Here is a 20,963-nt window from a genome sequence, read left to right as displayed (position 1 = left end):
CCATAACCTGTGCAACCCAATGAGCTTCAGGTTGTCTCTTACAGTGCTGTGGTTGCTTTTGAGGCTGGGCTGCTCCTTCTGCTTGGCACTTCCCACGTGTGGTGCCACAAACTGCTGAGGAAGGTGGCAAGCAGACAGCCCAGCATCTCTGCTAGCTTTGGCATTCTGGATGTGGGAATTAGCAAAGCCTCTTTGAGAAGATCTCCTTGTAGGGCTGCTTCTGACTGTTTTGGGATTTAGACAGCCAGGTGGGTTTTTTTTTTTCCCTTCTGCTGGGTTTCTATGGGTTACTTTCCCATAGATAATTGCGTGACTCAGGAAGACAGACACATACCTGGCATTCTTGTGGGAACCATAATGCGAGAGGTGGTGTAGAGCATTTCGAAGCTCTTTGAACACACAAGAGCAGCTGAATTCCCCCGACTTACCTACCCAAACTAAAGCAAGTCCAGGCAATGGCTACATAGTTTTTGTGGAGCTCTTACCCAACAGAGGACAAACATTTCCCAGGAAAGCTTTGGTCTTGCACCACCTAGGCACAGAGGCTTTTTGTCGCCAGAGAAATCACAGGTGTTTTTTCAGGTAAGATTTACCATTTCTATGTTACCCTTTTTTTAAGATGTTGCCTGAACTGAGACTGGAACAGGAACATTTTCTCCTATGACTGCAAAAAAAAAAGAAAAAAAACAAGGCAGTAGTGTGTTTTCTGAGAGGTCAGGGAAACAGCACAGAGAAATTATCATCTCTTAAGTAGATAAGTGATTGTTATGGCTAAAATATCCTGGCAGCTGATTGCCTGTGAAGATAACTGGCAGAGCTGAGGTGTGGTGGCATTTGGTGCTGCTAGTTTAATACAGACAACTCTGCAACAGACACAAAAAGAGACAAAAGCTTTGCTTCCAGGAGTTGCAATTCAATTTTCTGACTTTGGAAGGAAACAAGAGAAGAAAGAGAAATTTTATTCCACATGGTGACTTGGAGGACCTTGCAGATCATAAATTCACCCCAAATCTATAATGATATTCACACCCAGCGTCTCCTGCACTGTGTCACCAGGGCAGTGGTCCTGGAGCACTGCAAAGTGGATCCTGATGTCCTGCCATACCTGTGAGATGGCTGGGACAGGTTTGTGAGCAGCTCCTTTGATCCATTTTGGGGGCTACCCTTGCTCAAGAGTGAGAGTAGGAGTTTGGGTGAAACCAAGGATATTATTCTCAAAGGTTTCTAAGATTTTCTCTGGTTATCTCTGTAGATGGTTGTCCTCAGTTAGAGGTGAGCTAATTAAATGAAGTAATGACATGTAAATAGGAATTTATTTATTGTTTTGCATCCTACCTTTACATCTAAAGGGATGTAGAGGATAGCTAGGAGCTTCTAGTGCCAGTTATCTTCACAGGCAATTAGCTTCCAGGATATTTTAGCTATAACAATCACTTCGAGTGCCCATCCCTATTAGTGCCTGAAACTATGCACCTGTCCCCTGAGACCAGACTGGGATAGATCCTCCAAAAGGGTTTTGTCCTACAGAAAGCTTATCAAAAATGCCTTAGGGTTCCTGAGAAATGCTGGGATTCTGACCCTGACCCCCTTCCCTCTCTGATAATCTTTGCAGCCCTGAGCTGAGCCAGGGGGATGGTGGCTGTGTTTCAGGGAAGGTTTCCTTTGGAGGAGATGGTGTGTTTCCTGCTTTGTGAATGTTTTTGTTTGTCAGGGTAAGGGAGCAATACAACTTGCAGCTTGCCCTGACATGTGCCTGCTGTGTGTAAACCTGCAGCTTTTATAAAAAGGGCTCCTGTCTTGAGAACTGTAGAGTGTTCAAGTGCTTCTTGGCTCTGGGCTTCTCCTTTAGCTGTCGTAAGATCAGATTAATGATGTATTAGTTTGAGATAACTGCCATGAGATCATGTAATTAGCTTGTGATCATGCTCCGTGCCAGTTGGCTGAAACTCGACGCTTTTTAAAAAAACCTCTTTCAGACCAGCTACAAAAAGAGCTTTTTGATTGATGACATTAACAAATAGCTCATTAGTCACCTTTTGGGCTAATTAAAGGAGAGCACATCCAAGGCAGTAAAGAACAGCTGTGGGTGATTAAAGGCAGCCGTCAGGCTGAGCTCTGGGGTACAGTGGAAGTACTTTATCACCTTGTGCCTTTCACTGTGCCCACGCTGCTCCAGGTTAAACAAATTTGTAATGTCCCCCTCAAAGTCCCGATCCTGCCCTGCTCAGCTCTGTAAGGCTCAGTCAGACCTTCCCATTCCCGCTCACATTGCCATTGGGCAGATGGACAGCAGCAGGAGAGCAGTGCCCTCACAGAGCAGTGATCCCTGCCCAGGCAGGAGCAGCTGCTGCTTGCCCAAGTGTTGAGACTTCCCCTTGGCACTGCCCTCACATTGTGAGTACATGGCCTGTTTGGCCCAGAAGTTGTCAAAAGTTACTCAGTTTTCAATCTGAGCAAAACTATGGGTTAGGGGATACTTTAACTTCTCTGGACTCATTTGGATTGGGAAGGGTCTGGGCTATTGTGTAGCACCATGAGGCCCCTTTGGTGAGCATAGGGAGGGAGGTTCCCAGAGCATGCCTGATGAAAAGAAGGCTATCCCTGCAATATTGCAGGGCTCTGGGAAGCATCACAAGTAGAGGGATCTGTCTCACAGCATTTAATCCCATCTGTGATTGCTGCAAGGCTGCTGCCTGAGACCTTCTCGCACAGCCTGGCCAAGTTCTCTTCCTCATCTCCAGCTGGACCAAGCTCTTTTCTTCACTCCCTGCTTCTTGTCTCAGCCTTAGTTCTGCCTTGGCTGCAAATATCATCCCTTTGGTGTGGGAATATTGATCCCAAACCCCAAAAGTTGCCTGGAAGCATGTGTTAGGATCAGCACCTCTAGTGCTGGAGAACACACTAGCAGTGCCCAGCCACCCCCGCAGGGTTTGCAACATGAGCAGAAATGGATTTTTCTCCCTTGTCCCAGCCTCTCTCTCCACAGGGATACTGAACCCCTCTCTCCTTAGTGCTCCCTGCTGCCCCATCTAGCAGACCTCCCATGACTTGTGACCACCTCAGCTGCTGTGTGGCCTTTCTCTGCCTGCAATCCCTGCCCAAGCTCACTCTTACACCAGGCTGCTACAAGCTGGTGGTGGCTCTGCAGTCACCAGCCCTGGCCTGGCCACCAAGCAATGGTTTGGTGTGTCTTAGGGCTGCTCTGATCCCAGGAACCAGTTGCGTGCACCCCACATGGCCTGGCTCCCCCAGGACAGATGCTATCCAGAAAGGATCACACATGAACTCTCCTTAGGTGCTACAAGGTGTTGGAAAGGTTGTTCATCTAAATCAAGAAATCATTAAATGCAAAGGGCTCCAGTGTGCTGTTCTGAGGGCTCAGAGCAAGAAGGTGATGTGTGAGTATCACCAGCCCTAAGTGATCACCAGCCCTGGTGTGATCTAGCTGGATCAGATTGAATTGAGTGTCTCTTGACACTGTGCCCTTGTTTGTTCCTCATGGAGAAGAAGAGAAGTAGCTGAGTCTGTGTCTTCTGGAAGAGCCACTGAGTTTTACTCCCAGTCAAGTAAAACTGGATGCAGTTAGAGCTCTAAAGCTGAACCATATGTGAGGAGACATGATAGTTCAGAGAAATGTGAGATCCTTCGCATCTGCATCTCCACTGAGCAGCACCTGAGCCACGTGGCTGGAGCCAATTTTTAAGGGCAGTGTTTGGGCAAACACTTCCAGCCTATACTTGTCCAGCAGATCAAGCCCCTGCCTGCTGTAGCATTTAGGGTTTGATGCTTCAATCTCTTTTCTGTCTGAGTTAATTTTAGGTCATTAACTTTTATTTTCCTGCTGTTCTTGCCTTCTGAATTCTACAGTTTATGGTACTAAAAAAAAATAAATCCCCATGCAGATGCTGAGTGCTCTGAGAGGCTGTGTGGCAGATTGTCTTGAACTGGAAATGCTCCAGAAGAGGAGCTTAACTGGGGCTTGTGCTCCAGCAGCCACTCCTGACAGATTAGAGGGATTGTAAAACATTGATGGAATGGTCATTCTAATATGATGCTATTTTTTCCTGCTGTTTGGATGAAATTTGCAGGTTAGATTGAAAATGGACAGTCCTTGTGATCTGCATTGCTGTTTTTTGGTACAGTAAAAGCTGCAGAATGAAACAAGTCTTAATGTATTTAGCCCCTATTATTTTTTTAATATTGTATCAGGATATAGGAGGAATGTGGCTCTTTTCTCACCTTGTTTTTCCTCAGAGGAATGGTGGAAGCTATAGGTGTGTAAAATGAGCACCCCTTGCCCTAGGTGAAGACTGTACACAGAACCTGAGAGCAGGCCCTTTGGAAAATCTCACATTTGATTTGTCTTCTTGAAGGATGGAGTTAATGGGTGTTGGTTTTTGATTGTAGCAAGGCTGAGCCCTTCAAGCAGCTGGAGCTATGATCCCAGCCCTGGTGAGACCCCAGCCCAAGCAGTGATGTCTCCTTCTCCAGCTCTGTGTTTTAGCAAGCATTAATGTAAATGCAGCTAGTGGGCCTTGTCCTGTGTTTCCACCCATTCCTTTCCCTCCCATCCCATCCTGTTGGGCAGCCACAGCAGACAGTGGGCACAATGTGTGCTCTGTGGTGAGACTGGCACCACAAACCCATCTCTGATGCTGGTGCTGAACACCTGACACCAGCAGCCTCTGCTGGCATCAGGTTCTGCTGTGAAGGGAGGAGATGGATGCCCCAAAGCTACACCAAGGACTGAGGTTTATGATCTTCTGGGTGTTTGTCACTGCTGGTGTTATTGACCCAAATACATTTTGACCTTTGCTTTCTCTAATGTTGGTTAGGCATTACATGTCAGTGAAGTCAGAAGGTTTCACTTCTGCAATTAATCTTCTGTGTGATGAGGGCTCAGGACTTGTGTCTGTAAGATTTCATGTCTATGTGATTTTGAACAGAATGGGGCAGCGAGCAAAGAGCTGAGGGTCCTTCTTTCGGAGAAACAAGGAAATATGGAAAAGCCATTTTATCTCTTATGCTACGTTGATAAATTGCCCTTTTGTTCTTTCTCTCTTATACTTTTATTGAACTTGAAGACAAACCCCTCCCTTGGCAGGTAGAAAGAAGAAATTGCCAGCAGTACATATTGAAGTGATGCCTTTCAGTAGTGTAGCTGTACAAATAATAGGTTTTTCATTTCAGTGGCTGAAGGGAAAAATTGAAAATACTTTTCGGTTTGGATCACCCCCTAAAGGAGAATGTTTCTTTTCTTCTTTGATTTCTTTTCATAAGCATAGCATGAGACATTCTGGTTTGAGATTATTTACTACTTCTCATGACTTAAAAAAAAATTAGAAAAAAAAGAAAAGAAAAAGCAAACTAGGTCACTTTCAAGCCAAAACCAGCACTTGAAAGAACAAGAGAAAAAAAAAATCAGTTTTTAAAATGTCAAGATGGAGCCTTGCTGCTCTTCTCAGGGCTCTTTTTCTTCTCTTTCAGCTTAAACTAATTACTTAGTCCACCCAAATTTGCCTGAAGTCTCAGCACCTCTTAATTGCAATTCAGGTGAATTTGCTACATCAAAAACTCCAGCCCGGCTCTGCCTGCGCATGCAATGACCTGTCCTGCTCGCTGCTCACCAAACACATACAGACAAGTATTTCATTCTAGTCAATTAAGGTGTTGAGCAAGAGGATGTGTGAAATGATTTCTTGCAGGTCTGGCCAGTCGAGGAAGCATCAGCACATTTCTGGTTCATGCTGGTGAGAGCTGGCAGTGGGCTGAGCAGGGGCTTGGGCTGTGCCATGCTGGGAGCCACTGGGAGCCAGGTGCCCCAGCCTGGGCTCTGCCCCTTGCTGCAGCCCCTGTCAGTAGGCGGTAACTGAGTGCTTGACAAGTGGGATGGCTCAGCCATGCTCTGCTTCCCTGTGGAGGCAGGGCCTTGTCCATCATTTCCTAAGGAGATGGTACTGGTGTGATGGTGTCCCTCCACTGCTATCTGCCTATTTCTCCCAGGAGTGTCCTGAATTAGGGTCCTGGCAGCATTAATTATAAAATATTCATACAAATAAGGGCAAAGGAAATCAGAGGCCAAGTAGTGACGACCAGTTGCCAGTGTGGTGGGTCTCATGGGACTCATCTCACTATGAAATCAACTCTGTTGCTGCCATTTGGGGTCTGGGTTTGCTTCAGACAGTGCTAGGTAAAATCTTTGTCACCTCCTTTTCAGCATCTTCCAACAGAAGCAAAAACTTGTTGTTATATCACAACACTGTTGTATGCTTCCTTAATAAATTAGAGGTTGCTGATACTACAAGGAGTCTGTTCCCTTCCAAATCCATGTAATCCTGAAAGCCTAGGGATGCATTGAATGCCTGTATGTGCTACCCCACCAGGGATTATAGAACGATAGGATCACAGATTGCTTGGTTTCGAAGGGACCTTGAAGACCATCTAGTTCCAACACCCCTGCTGTGGGCACTACCCACCAGACCAGGTTGCTCAAAGCCCCATCCAGTCTGGTCTTGAGGACTTCCAGCTGGGCAGCCTGTTCCAATGCCTCATCACCCTCACAGTAAAGAATTTCTTCCTAATATCTAATCTAAACCTTTTTTAAAGCTACCTTTAGGTACTGGAATGTGTCATATGGTCTCCTTGGAGCTTTCTCTTCAGGCTGAGGCACCCCAGCTTTCTCAGCCTGTCTCAAAGGAGAGATGCTCCAGTCCTCTGATCATCTTCAGGGCTCTCCTTTTGACTGACTCCAACAGGTCCATGTCCTTCTTTTGCTGAGGACTCCAGAGCTGGACACAGCCCTGCAGGTGGGGTCTGAGCAGAGCAGAGCAGAGGGGCAGAATCCCCTCCCTGGCCCTGCTGCCCACGGGGCTTTGGATGCAGCCCAGGATGAAGTTGGCTTTCTGGGCTGTGAGCACACACCGTTGGCTCATGTCCAGCTGTCCACCCATGAGAACCTCAAGTCCTCTGCAGAGATGCTCTCCATGAGTTATTCTCAGAGTCTTTGCTCGCATCTGGGATTGCCCAGATGCACAGGTCCAAGGAGTCAAGGGAAGGAAAATGTCTCCATGAGGATTCCCAAGTGCAACAAACCTGTGGGTTGCACTGAACAACTGATAGTCAGGAAAATAATTTAATGTCTATACCAGAAAAGAACTTTTTAGGGTGGAGAACTCCGGTGTTAACTGCTCCATAATCCCCATCCTTCCCTGGTGGCTTACAGCCATTGCTCTGGGGCTGGGCAGCTGTGAGAGCCAAGTGGCCAGTGGTAGATTGCCTTGGAATGTATATCTGACTGAGACTTCCAGCCTGCAACTCCTGTCCATGGAGGAGCTGGGATGTGGGAACAAGGGCCAGCAAGCCTGCCTGCCCACTCCCCTCACTTGCCAGGTCCTGATGCTGGACATGTAAAGCCGAGACACACATCCCTGATGGATGTCCTTGTGAAACATCATCTCACTCAGAGGTAAAACACCATCCCTGCAAGTATCATAAAGGATTAGGAATTTCTAAGTGTAGATCAGACTGCTAACAGAAATTTAGGGGGTCCAAGTGTTGGTGGCCTTTTGATGCAGTGGGGAGGCTTGATAAGTTGAGTGGAGTCAGCAGCTCCTTGGTCCAAGAGTTCCCTGTGAGCCATGTGGGTTTTTCCTCAATTTTTAAAAATTATTTCCTTTTTATTCCCTGAAACATTGACAAGATTTTCCTCTGCTGAGGTGAGCTTCTCAGCAGCTGGCTATGGTCTAGCAACATGACAGATGCTCAGAGTATCTTTTGGTTATTCCCCAGAGAGAGCAGCAGGAGGCATTGCGAGCAGATCTTTGATGCTGCGGATCAGAGATGGACCCTGGTGAAAACTGGAAGCTGGATGAAACAAACTGGTTGTCTCATGGTGGGATCCACCCCTTTTCCAATGTGAAAGGAGGTAGGATATGATTGCTGGCTCTTAATCCATCCAGTGAAAGTGCTGAGAGCCTTCCCAATGTGCTGCTGCCATTCACCGTGCTTGCAGTGCTCCCAGGGGTTTTGCTGGGCTATGTCCAGAGCCAGGCAGTACTTGGTATGAAGGTGGGAAAGGTCAGATCCAAACTGTCACACTGACACAGCCACTTGGTTTGCAGCTTGTTTTCCTGCTTTGGAGTGGACTTAAAAAAAATATAAGAAAAATAAAAAAAGGCCCCAACACCCATCTTTTGGCCAGTTAATGTTCCACTTGTGCTAGATATAACCACCCTCACTCTCCACAAGTAGGACTCTGCAGATGACCATGGTTGGGAAGGAGTAAGAGGAGAATTGATAAAATATTCTCTTCAATCATATTTGTGTGGGACAGTTTAGGTTGGCTGCAGGGATACAGGCTGTCCTGGCAATGACAAGAGGGTTGCCCTAACTGGGGCTCCCTGTGCAAGGGCTGTTCAAGCCAGACACAAGATGTCTCATCTCAAGCCTGGGGTTCATTACTCTCTAGAAATTCCCTGTTTCAGGAAAGCATTTGGTGCAGATGCAATGAGAGTAGCCAGCAGTCCTATTTCCTCTATCAGTTCATCTCTACCTAATTCCCAGTCAGCTGCTCGTACTTGCTTTTAATTCCCCATTTGAACATTTGGCAGGAGCAGCCACAAGTGCTCCTTGCTTAGCCCCAGGTCATGTTTTTATCCAGAGGTCCCTGTCCCCTGGGCCAGCAGAAGCTGTCCCTCCCTGGGCAAAGTTCCCTCTTTGTCTGGGATGTGCTGTGCCCCAGACTGAAACCAAAATAAACCCGCAGCCTTCCAGATGGCAGCACCTTGGGAACGGAAACACTTTGCTTTGGTAAAGCGCTCCCTTATCTCCATCTGTTTCCCTTGGCTTCCCACTGATAGCACAGATGCCGGGGGAAGGGAGAGCGACTAACCAAGATGTGGCATCGCCTCCTTTTCTGTGAGAGCTGAATTACATAAGTAGCTTTATGCTTTTGAACCCATAAATATATTTATGCTTTTGAGCCCTGGGTTCAACAGCCCCAGCAAAGCACCACTGGGCAACATCCTTATGACAGAACATCTGCTGCTTCTGCAGGTACCCAGCCCAGGGTGCCTCCAGGGCAACAGCACAGGAAAGCTTGCTGCAGTGCACTCTTTTTCCCCATTAGAACAATCTCTGCTTCTATTGTTTCTTAAAAGTCTTTGCTATGTGCATAGTCTGTGTTACTGTTTATAACTGTATTGGTTAAATGCCTGTAGGCTTCAGGATTGTGCTATGCTTGTGTCTGTAAAGCAGGGTCACTGCCATCAGGGGTTCATAGAAACCCAAACCAGTTGAACAATTGAATGTGGCTATACATTGGCTTTTGGTTTTGTATGCAGCCCATTGCTATCCTAAACCCCTGGCTCACAAACTTTTCTAAATGTTTGGCCTAAGAGCATTTTATAACAGGGGCCAAGATCACTTTGAAAGGACACAGGTATGGGATTGCTGTGGGGTACCATGCACCTGCCCTTCCCAAATGTCCTCCTGGAACCCCTAGGAATACAGGGATCCACAGACTCCAGATCAAAAGATTTTTAAGTCATGCCCATTCATTGAAAAAAATGCCATGAATCATAAAGGAGAAAAAAAAAAACAACACCACAAAACCCTGACCCTCCGCAAATTAATTTAAAAAAAATATTTCATTGGGTTTTTCAATTTAACAGCATTTTTGACATTGCAAGAAATGTTTGAAAATAGCAAAATCCCCATGACTTACAAGGCACAAATGGACTTCAATGCTTGGTCACATGCTCCAGTGTGGTTGTAGATTTTACTGGTAGTGAGGGATCTGTGTGTGTTGTGCTCTGCAGCTGGGAGCAGACAAGATTGGGTGGGCTCATTTATGGGATGCAAAGTAAACCCCTACAAGTTGTTAGTGAGAGATGGGACCAGCTCAGGGATTTCCAGAGCCCGTGGTCTCACCTGTCACAGGCACTGGGTCACTGCAGTGCTGCTATCAGGTAACTCATAGGTTTGGTCAGCCTCTGAATAATTCTTGCTCCTGCTGGTTAAACCTTCTCCAGCTGCTGTTGTTGGAGGAGACTGTAGCATGCAGGAAAGCTTTGCTGCAGGCAGGGTGCTCCTGGCCATGCCCTGAGCACTGGGTAAATTGAAGAAAGGGAGTGAAGAGCTGTGGTATGGACAAACAGGGGAGCACTACTGGGGATCCCAGGGAGGGTACAGATGGAGCAGTGGAGCTTCTGCTCTTCAGGGCTCATCCTGACTAGTCTCTGTCTTGAGCTGGTTCTGAGGTTTGTTGGTAATATCTGAATTAAAGAAAACCCCCAACACGTACATGAAAGCTGTCAGGGTGAACTGGAAGCAAGCTGAGCAGGGACTTATCTGCAGTGTGATTAAAACAGCGTTGTCACCCCATCTGTTCTCATCTACCTCCCCAGCTGACTTCCCTAGCATTTGTTCTTCTTCCCTCAGACAATGAGCTCTCCGAAGGTGCCCCAGCCCTCTTTGCTCTGGATCAGCTGGGTAAGTCCATGCACGACACATTTTCCTCTGCCTGCTTTCTTTTTTTTAATGTTGAGTAATTAGGAGATGACTTAAGCAACAGGGCAGCTGCTAAATGCTTTTAAATCTATCAGCACCAGTGCTTCCTTTCTGTGCTGTTTTTGAATGCTATCCATCAGAGGGATGGACTAACCTGACACTAGATGTGTTTGAGAGTTTTTTGTGTTAAATTGATGGAAGATTTTTTTCCCCGTGGGAGAAAAGCTGTTGCCTTTCTGGTGCAGAGCACTATAGGATGCTATTGTTTCTTGGCTGGGAGTTTGAGGCTTAGCCAGTGGCTGGTACTGGAGTTTCTGTGACTTTCTGGCCCCTTGCAAAATGATGAGGGATTTTTCTTCACCTGGGAGGCAGAAGTAAAGATGTGTAAAGCAAGAGAGAAGAGTAAGACAGTCAGAGAGAAAACAATCTCCAATAAGCAATGGCAGCTTCAGAGGCTGAATCCATGGGGAAACCTTATCTGGCAGTGATCTCCTCTTAATCCCATGGCCATGGTCAAAAGAGGTGTGATTCTCAGGATGAGTTAGAGATGTTCTAGATAAAGTGTGGTGAAGACTGGAGCTGCAGGATGGGAAGCTTCTGAAGGAGGGCTTCTGGCCACCCAACACTGGAGGTCTGATGTCATGGAAAGGGGAAAAACACAGAATCACAAAATGGGTAGGGCTGGAAGGGACCACAGTAGGGTCATCTGGTCCAACCTGCCCGCTCAAGTGCCATCAATTGCCCTGTTGAATCCAGATAGTTCCACAGTATCTCCAGTGAGGGAGAACCCCCAATTTCTCTGGGCAGTCTGTTCCAGTGCTTGGTCACCCACACCCTCATATTTGGGTGGAACAGCCTGTGCATCAGTTTCTGCCTGTTGCGGCTTGTCCTATTGCTTGGCTCCACTGAGAACGGCCTGGCTCCATCCTCTTGACACCTCCCTTCAGATATTCACAGGCATTGGTAAGGTGACCTCAGTCATCTCTTCAGGAGGCTGAGCAGGCCCTCAGCCAATTGTTGTAAGAGAGATGCTCCAGTCCCTGAATCCTCTTCGTAGCCCTCTGCTGTATCTGCTCCAGGAGCTCCCCATCTCTCTGGTGCTGAGGAGCCCAGAACTGACCAGCTCCCAGCCCCTCCTGAGAAGAGCATGCTGGAAAGAAGCATGCTGTGCAATGAGATACGCTGGGAGATATGCCAGCCTCAGGACTAGGTACCCTGCCTTGCTCTTTGTCATGGTGGGACTGCTACAGCACACTGAATGTGCATCACCTTGGCATGACCAGGCACTGGTCCTTCCTCACAAGGAAAGACACCCTCCTCTTCATTTTCAGGGCAAGAAATTCTCCATTCTTGGAGATGCTCAAAAGCTCTCTAGACATGGACGTTGGAAATGGGCTGTAGGGAGCCCTGCTTGAGTAGGGGATTGGACCCTATGGACTCCCTGCTAAACTCAGCCTTTCTGTGATTCTGTGACTGCCCTGCCACTCTTGAAACCCACCTTGACCCCAGTAAAGATGATCCACATGCATCCACTGGGTACGCACCATGTATGGCACTGGTGGAAACTTGGGATAGAAGGGTAAAACTGCAGGAGTCCAGAGAGCAGTTTTTAATCAAGTATAACTATCTCAAATTTATATTTCAGCTGCTAGGACACAGGTTCTTGAAAAAAATTCCTAGAAATACAAAAATGCTTAGAAACTGTATGCCTCACTGGCTCTAGAACGGGTGGCACATTGAGCGGTTGTCCTCACTGGGAGTGAGGATCACATTTTAAAGCAGTTTGTGTGAGTTCTCTCCACTTGGTGTCAGGATAGAGACTGCTCTGACATGCATTCACCCAGAGGAGTGTCTTAACAGGGAGTGGGCATAAAGCCAAGGACCTTCCTTTGACTGCCTCATTCATTACCTGATTGTGGTTAAAACACTTCAAATAACTTTAAAATGCATTTTCTGTGACAGAACTTACACCAGCTCCTTTTATCCTCTTGGTGCTCCTTTTCTTATTCCTTGAACAGAGTCCTTCCTCAATGGCATGTGCCCACTTCTTCTAACTTTGGCACACCCTCTAGATCTTAGTATTTAGTGACAAAGAAAAAAGCTCCCTTTCCCAAAAAACAACTTGTGGTCGATTTTAGGAGGAACTGCTCAGACACCACTTTCCTCTGCCCAAATGTTTAGACATCTCTCAGTCTGGAAAAGATTATCCAAACCAGTGCTTATATCACCTTACAATTCCACTCTGCTTTCCAAACATAGCACAAGACATGATTACTCTATCCAAGGTAGACTAGACAGACAAAAGTTATGAGATAGCAGAACAAGTAATGGAAATACGATTTCTTCTCTTGCCTTGCTCCCAGCTGGTGAGTTTTCAGCTGGATCAGTCCCCTGGCCTAAGTTGGGCCCAGCTGTCTGGTTTGCAGCACCAGGTAAGGCAGGCAGTAAGACCAAGCACAGGTTGGAGAGGTGGAGGACAAGGCCATCCCAGAAGCACCTTGGATTTATGCTGTGAAGTGATTGTTAACCAAAGAATACCAGGTCAAAAATACAAAGCCCTGGTCAAATCAGCCACCTGAACAGCAGGAGTTATTAGTAGAGGAGCAGCAGATAAAGGAGTATTATAACAAGAACATGCTGTGACAAAACATCAATATTGTAATAAAGCATCATCAGGATAAAAGTCACAGAAAGGCAGGTCTGAGCAGGACCTCAGGAAGACAGATACACCTCACTTCTGCCTGGGGGCAGGGATGGTGGCTCCTGTTCACACATCACCCTGTGTGCAGGACCAGCTCACCCTAGCAGCCTTCCCAGGCAACTCACCCCAGTGCTCTGCTGCCCTGGAGGGGTTTCCTCAGTGTCTAATTAGATTTCTGTAATTTAAGCCAAAGGCAGGCATAAGCAGGAAAAAGGCCTTCCAAGGGTCAGACTGAGAGTTTCTTGCCCACTCTGCAGGGGCTGAAGGGGGCATCCAATGGAAGATCAGTGGAGTCTATGCCTTTTTTCCTGCTCATCGTGTCTTCCTTGACCTCTAGTCCTGTGTCCAGCTTTCTGTCAGCTTGCCCCAGCTTGCTGTCCACTGCAAATGTAAAAAGCTGCCCTTGGATTTTGCATTATTTATGAAAATGCTGTTTGGGACAGATTCATGGGAGGTTTTTTGCATCGCGTCATACCGTGAGTAACTAATCTCTAAGAAAAATTTTGAGCAGACATACTTACATCTTTTCATATTTTATTGTAGCCCGGGTGTTCCTATCTTGTGTATAGTGACACCACATGACACAGTACCCGAAGTCGCACACCAACACACACAGCATCTGCACCTTCTCTCTCGTTCTTCTACCAGGTTTATCACCTCATTGCAGCAGGTCAGATGAGTCTGACAGCTCTGTTCTTGCTGAATCTATGCTGGATGTTTCTCATACTCTCCTCTTCTACATGTTTGCAAAAATTTTGTTGATTCCAAAGCTTCCAATGATGGAACTAACAATGAATGGGAAATCCCTTCCTAGCTCTTCTTTCTCTCCTTGTCTTAAAGATTTGTGCTCTGCTTTGCCATGTCTGACCATTGAAAACCTCTCTGTGGTCTGCTGCTGTGTGAATCAGTGGCTCCCCTGTACTTTGTGCATTTCTGACGTTCCTTGGTGAAGTACCCAGTAACGGAGGCAAAAGTGACGGAGGGAGAGAGCAGCTTCCATGAAAGCAGGCTTTGAGTAAACTACAGCTGAATTAGGTGGAAAAGAGATGCTTGAAGGAAGGTACAGTAGCAGTACAAGAATTATGAATGGCATAGAAATAAATAAGTGCAAGAGAGACATGGGCATAGTGGATGTAGTCCAGCAAAGAGCAAAAAGAGTGATGAAGGGACTGTGGCACTTCTCCTGTGAGCAAAGGCTGAGAGAGCTGGGTCTCATCAATGTGTAAAAATACCCATAAGAATGTTGTAAAGAGGTTGTAATCAGACTCTTTTCAGTGGTGCCCAGTGCCAGGACCAGGGTCAATGGGCACAAACAGAAACACAGGAGCTTCCCTCTGAATATCAGGAAACAGTTTTTTTCTGTGACAGTGACCAAGCACATATTTCTTGCACATATTTCTCAGGGAGGTTGTGGACTTTCCATCCTTGGAGTTATTCCAAAGCCATCCGGACATGGTCCTGGGAAACAGGCTCTAGGTGGTCCTGCCTAAAGAGGGTGGTTAGAGCAGATGACCTGCAGAGCCCCTTCTGATCTCACCCAGTCTGAGATTCTGTGAAAGAGGGAAAGGCTTAAAACAGCCCAAAGGAAGTATGTCTTCACTCAGCACACAATTCCATTGTGCAGCTTGCTGCCACAGAATGTCCAGGGTGCCAAAAGTATGAATGGGCTCAAAAAGTGATTAGAAAACATTATGGGAGAAAGGTCTATGAAGGGCTCTCAAACTTGATGACGCAGCTAAACCCTCTGGCTCACAAAGGGAAATGGGATCATGTACTAGAGGAAACAGCAGTTGTAATTGTCTATGTATTTTCTTTGCAGTCATCTACTGGAGAGGACACTAGGAGCTCTTAAACTCTGCAGTAATCCAATGTGGTCCTCCTTGTCTTAAGTCAACAGTGACAAACCAGAAGAAAGAAAAAACAAACCACCCTTTCCTTTCTTCATCTCTTCTCCCACAGGTTTAGCTGCTGGATTTCAGCAGATATGAATCAGATGGTGACTGTTGTGTTCCTTTTGTTCTGTAAATGATTAAAACAGAACATTTCACACTTGCTTTGTGGCCCAGCAGAGAAATGCTATATTTTTGCCTTGGCAAATCCTGAGGTGGAATTTCTGGCTATGGAGAAAGTGAGATCAGGGAGAGAAAAACTATCCCAACAGAGGAACATATGCAGACTACTTTTCTGTCTCTCCCGTGCTTGGCATATCTTCTCCCCATTTTCCATTTCCTCATCTTTCCTCTCTTTTCCACCTCCTTCCCACCTCACTGGCATTTTTTCTGCTTGCTGCCTAAAGATGATTTAATTGAATATCAGAGAAAAAGGAAGCAGACAGAATATAAAAAGCGAGGTGAAAGCCCCCAGCACAGAAAGCCCTGGGCAGAGTAATGAGAATGTGATGAAATGGAAAAATAACATGGGAGTGGGGGGTATGAACCTCACTCTGCCTGAGTGAACTGAGATGAATACGTACAGGAGATGCAATATATCAGTGGAAACCCCTAGGACCTGCGCCTCACATTCCCTGACAGCCGACCAGAGGGGGAATTAGCTGGCTGTGCTATTTATAAGTGCACCCTGGGCATGGTCAGCTGCTGGAGGAGGTTCCCCACAACAGCGGCTTGCAGGAAATACTGCTTTGGTGATACTGTCTGCCTGGGGAATAAACACGCCCAGAAATGAAATCCCATTAGATATAAAAGGGAAGGAAAGAAAAAGCCCTGGTCCCTGCCCTGTTTCTTCCCACTGCTTCATAACCATCCAGCTGTTTTTTCTTTCTTGTCCTGACCTCATCCCATACTGGAGCAAATCCAGGGAGCGAGTGCTCTGCTTAGCTGTCTTCTGCCAGAAACCAAAGAGGTCAAGTTATTAGAGAAAAATGAAAGCTCTTTGGCAGAACTGGAAAAACAGATGTGCAGAGATATTTCTGTTGCCTCCAAATACAATGCTGCCTATGAAATGTGTATCACAGGCAATCTGATAAATGTGCGCAGTTGTTGTGGTAGAAATCTTAACAGTGGCTAATTATTTAGCAGGATGGGTTCCTTTGGGGCTCCAAGTTTACTGGAGCTGAGTTTACTGGCTGCCAGGTTACAAGATTACTTGAAAACTTCCCGCAGATGTGACTTGGAAAGTGTTGCTCCAATGCTACAAGAGAATCTGCCTTTGCCTAGTAGCTAGAAGTCTCTGCAGGGCAGGTAAAGCCTGTAGCTATCAAGAAGAGAGGGTATTCTCCACCTGACATATGGTAAGAACATCTTTTATGTCAAAGGCTTTGTGGCTTTTATTTACTAAATTTGCCTGGGTGGAAGTTTCTATGCAATGTATTCATATTTCTTGATTCAGCTCTTGCTGTGATCTCCTCGTTGCAGGGCAGCCATTTGTGCCATCCTCAGAGAGGGGCTGGACCCCTCAGTCTGCCCATCAGCCACTGTTAAAAGCAGCAGAGGCAGCAAGAAGTGGAATTGTGTGCGGGCATTTGGGGTTGCCGCACTGTCAGGCGGAGCGGGACAATTATTTGTTTGCTTGCAGCATTTGGAATTTGTGGGATTACACGCATGGATGGCTGCAAATGTAACGAGCATCAATGCCCGTGTGCGCCCGGGGTTTGGGATCCATCCCTGCTGCAGGGCCTCAGGGGTCCAGCCCCAGGTCTGTCAGCAGCAATTGCTCACAGCTCCCCAGCCAGCAGGTGTTTGGGATACAGCAGGGATGCTGAGTGACACAGGGGGCTGCTAAGGACCAAGCTGTGGTGGTTCTTGGAAATGCTTCTCCCTTCCCATGTAGCTCACCAAAATGTGTGGGATATCCATGAGAGGTGTTTGTTTTCCCTAGCAGGATATAATGGAGATGTGGATAATGCAGGTCTCCTGAGTCCGTGGCTCCCAGGGAGAAGCAGGAGGGAGGCAGTGAAAAGAGATGCTACTGTCATATCCTGAAAAGAGATATCACTGTCATATATCTGCTGACCTTACAGCTGGAGTTCTGGTGGCACTTGTTCCTGGTTGAGCAGATTAGAACTAAAAGGAGTGAAAACCAAATTTCTTTCCTGCCCCAAATTCCTTAGAATGACATAAAACAAACAAACAAACAAACATGCAAGTAAATATCAAAATACTGGAGCTATTCCCAAATTGACCAAATTGTTTATTTATAAAATATATAAATTAACAAATTACTAAGTATATGTGAAATTTATTAAAATATTGGAGCTGCAAAGGAGAGAAGCTTGGGTGGCAGTTGCCTTGCCCTCCTGGGCAGACACAGCTCCCCAGAGGTTATCAGATGTATCAAACCACAAGAGGTTAGAGAACTCCCTCTCCAATCTGCCATCCTTTGTGGCCACTTACCAGTTTATCGAATCAAAATGGAATTGAACAGGAAAAAGAATTTTGAAAATCATGTGGAAATACACACCAGAAAACTAATAACATGAGAGAAAATTGAAACCATACTTTTACTTCAGCAGAAAAAAAGGAATCCTTTCCTTGGGAATATAGCATCTTGGTTCACCAGGTCCCTGCAAGTCTATTGAAAGACAAGCTGGCAGATATTTTTTTTCCTTGATATATTTGTTCTTCTAGCACCAAAATCACCACTGATCACTTTCACTAGGTGAAAGGGGAGCACAAACCCTGGGGCCAGAATGAGAAACAAAAATACGCCCTTGAAGAGGTTGGATCTGCTTGGCCAAGGGCAGTAGAGCCAGATTGTGCCCAGGCCCCCATGACACAGACTGGAAAGCAGAATAACCAAAATAATGTGTCCCATTTTGCCCAACCAAATGATCCAGCTGGAACATGAAAAAATGTAGTGCTTGAATTGGCACTTTAAACTGGACTCAGTGGGCTCACTGGACAGCAGTGCCCTCATCCCACTTCATCTGCCACAGTGAACAGGCCCTTAACAAGTAAAGGCAAAATTTCACTTCATTTTACAACTGAACTGGTTCATGGTTCATCTGGGCTTATAAGCAAAGCTAAGATTAGGAAAATCTGAAAAATCCAAGGCAAGGTCCTCTTGGGGATTGAGGTGTCTAACTGTTGTCAAGGCTCTCCATGACTTTGCAGAGGATTTAGGCAGTCAAAAACCTGATTTTGGGCTTAATCTTCTCCCACACACTCAGGGCATCTGCAGATGACAAAGGAACAGAAAATCTATCTCTAATCCAAGTCTGGTACCCTAAGCCTGTAGTTTTTCTCCTGAAGTGGTCAACGATGTGATGGTTCCCCTTGTCCCCACCTCAAAAAGCAGCATATTTGCAATTCCCCTGTTTGAGCATAACCCCACTCTGTATTAGGTGACTTCATGGAGACAGATAAAAGATGTTTCCATTTCAAAGCTTCAGAGAGACATTGCAGCACCTGACTGGCACCTCGCCTTGCACATAGGCATGGAGGGAAGGGCACCTCTGAGGATGCCAAGCTCACATGGCAAACATCATTCTGGGGTAACTTCTGTCATGGGAGATCTTCAGATGCAGGAAATGCTCAGATGCAAGAACTGAGGAACCTGATTTCACCACTGAATATTTTATCCTTCTTTGCCTGTTCCCATATCCTATAGCTTCCCTCTGTCTTGCATCTGAGCAAAACTCAAACTCTGAGCAAAGCTGGGTTTTATGATGCAAAAAGCAATGCCTCAGGCTGCTGTCAACCTCCAGCACTCTCCCGGTGCCTGGAGCTGCTGGGAGTCCTCTCTGCATCCATCCAGTCCTGTGGCCATGGCACTGGGCCAGTTCCTCTCTTGCTGTGCCCCTTTATGGGGCTGTGGTGACAGTGAGTGGTTCCTTCTTCAGCCTGTCGCTGCATTTCTTCCTACCTGTCTTTATCCATCTGGCACAGTATTGAGGAGGAAGAAGTCACTTATCAGTCCCTGGGAGAAAGAAGTACAAATACAATAGATAACCTGGCATCACTGGGCAGCTTGCTGGGCTGAAATAGGTTGAAGCACTGAGATGGGGAAACCCAAGCAGTGTCCTGGCAGTGCCACTCATCCCAAAAGATGCCTCCCCTATGGGGCAGTGCTGGGAATAGAGTGCGTTGGGATTGCCGAACCTAGTCTGTGCCCACATCATGGCTGCAGGGATGGGAATGAAGTGCTGTGCAAACACCAGAGCAGCTCTTCTGCCATGTCCCCTCTGTCAAACCCTTGGCAGGAGGGCTGGAGTGGTCTGGGGCGATGGAGCAGTGGGTCACTTCAGCCCTATTGAACGCTCATCCCGTGGAGCTGGTGTGCCAACCCACAAAGATGTGTGATGGAGCAGGTGGGCAGCAGGGCAAGGGGCTGCGCTCAGGAACGTGGCCCTGAGTCTAGGAACTAAATGATATCCCCGGTGAATGCCCGACAGCCATCGACTCCTCCGTGCCCAAGGAGAAGCTAGAGCTCTGGGACACGAGGAAGATGCCCAGAGTTCATTCCTGGCCTTTGGACTCGGCGTAACCCCCAACAACTGTCCCGCAAGGGACCAGGCAGTCTGTGGCGGTCTCTAGGTCAGGATTTAGATGCCGAGCATCCCCAGACACGAGGTGGGGCAGCCGTGCTGCCACACAGGCTCACCCCGGGCGTACCCTGGTGCCTTCAGTGGCTCCGGATGGGGCTGCGAGCCCCCAGCTTGGGGTGCGAGGCTCCCCCGAACGTGCCTCCCCCCTCCATCCCCGACAGGAGGGGCGAGAGGGGCGGGCAGCGGCCGCCCCACGCCGGGAGGTGCCTGGCCCGCCCCGGCCCCGCCCCGCCGGCTGCCCCGCCCCGGCTGTGCCCGCCCCGGCCCGGCCCTGGCGGCCGGCGGAGCGCGCCCGGCGGCGGCGGGGAGCGGCGCGGATGGCAGCCGTGCTGCCGGGGACGGCGGGGCGCGGAGCCGGAGGTAATGGCGGGGGAGGGAGACGGTGTCCGTGTGTCCCCGCTCGGCTGCGTGTCCGTGCGTACATGTTCGCGCACACGTGTGTCTGTCTGTCTGTCTGTCTGTGCACGGGGGGTGCGGGTGCCCGTGCCCACGTGTGTGCGGGGGATCGCGCCGCGGCGCGGTGCCCGTTCTCATGCCCACCCGTGAGTGCTGCCGTGCCCCGCCGCCCTCCCGGCAGGATGCGGGAAGGCCTGGGCAGCCTTCCGCCGGCTCCCGGAGCCAGCGCGCCCCGCCGCTGCCCCGGGCTGCCCCGCGGGCGGTGCGGGAGCGGGGCCGGGGCCGTGCTGAGCCGCCCGTCGCCCCGGCAGACCCGAGCCGCCGCCCGCCGGGCGCCGCTGCCGCCGCTCCTCCGCTCCCGGAGTCCTCCCCGGGAATCTTCCCCGCTCCGGGAGGGCAGAGCAGCGCGGGGGGCGCCCCGAAACAGCCCCGGTTCGGAGCGGGGTGTCCGCAGTATATTGTGACGGGGGAACACGCCGGGGTTCGCCGCCCCGGCGCTCCCGGGAAGAGCGAAGCGCCGGCCGGGAGCGCGGGGAATGTTTCCAGCGGCGCTCGGCGCGGCCGCTGCCGTTTCCGCAGCAGCGAGCGCGGCGTCCCCGCGGTCCCCAGCGCCGGGCTGTCACTCGGAGCCGCCCCGGAGCACCCACCGGGACACCGGCCCCGTCCCGTCCCGCCTCGTCTCGTCTCGTCCGCGGCAGCGCCGGCCGCAGGGGACACGCAGGAGGGGCCTCCCACGCCAGGAGAGCGCTTTCTTACGTTGTTGTTGCAGGACGATGGTGAGAGGGAACTTTTTTATATTTAACCTTCCTATCCATGCAGGGAACAAAGATAAACTCCGGTTAGGAAAAAAAAAAA

At 48.4% G+C, this 20,963-nt stretch overlaps 1 protein-coding gene across 2 annotated transcripts in view; it reads left to right on the top strand.

Annotated features, from left to right (window-relative positions):
- The first annotated feature begins 535 nt into the window (after positions 1 to 535).
- AMOTL1 (angiomotin like 1) overlaps positions 536 to 20,963 on the top strand; it is a 73,138-nt gene continuing 52,710 nt past the window's right edge. Inside the window, exons 1-2 of one of the 2 annotated variants that reach the window (XM_058045788.1) lie at positions 536 to 582; positions 7,789 to 7,924. In XM_058045788.1, the coding sequence (XP_057901771.1) occupies positions 7,840 to 7,924 (85 nt within the window). In that variant the 5' untranslated portion in view covers positions 536 to 582; positions 7,789 to 7,839. Of the gene's footprint in view, positions 583 to 7,788; positions 7,925 to 20,007; positions 20,073 to 20,963 lie in introns of those variants that run through there. The other variant, XM_058045789.1, reaches the window with a different exon arrangement.

The sequence above is a fragment of the Melospiza georgiana genome, chromosome 2 (assembly GCF_028018845.1).
Source record: "Melospiza georgiana isolate bMelGeo1 chromosome 2, bMelGeo1.pri, whole genome shotgun sequence".
NCBI lineage: Eukaryota > Metazoa > Chordata > Aves > Passeriformes > Passerellidae > Melospiza > Melospiza georgiana.
This window is presented reverse-complemented; position numbering and strand designations above follow the sequence as displayed.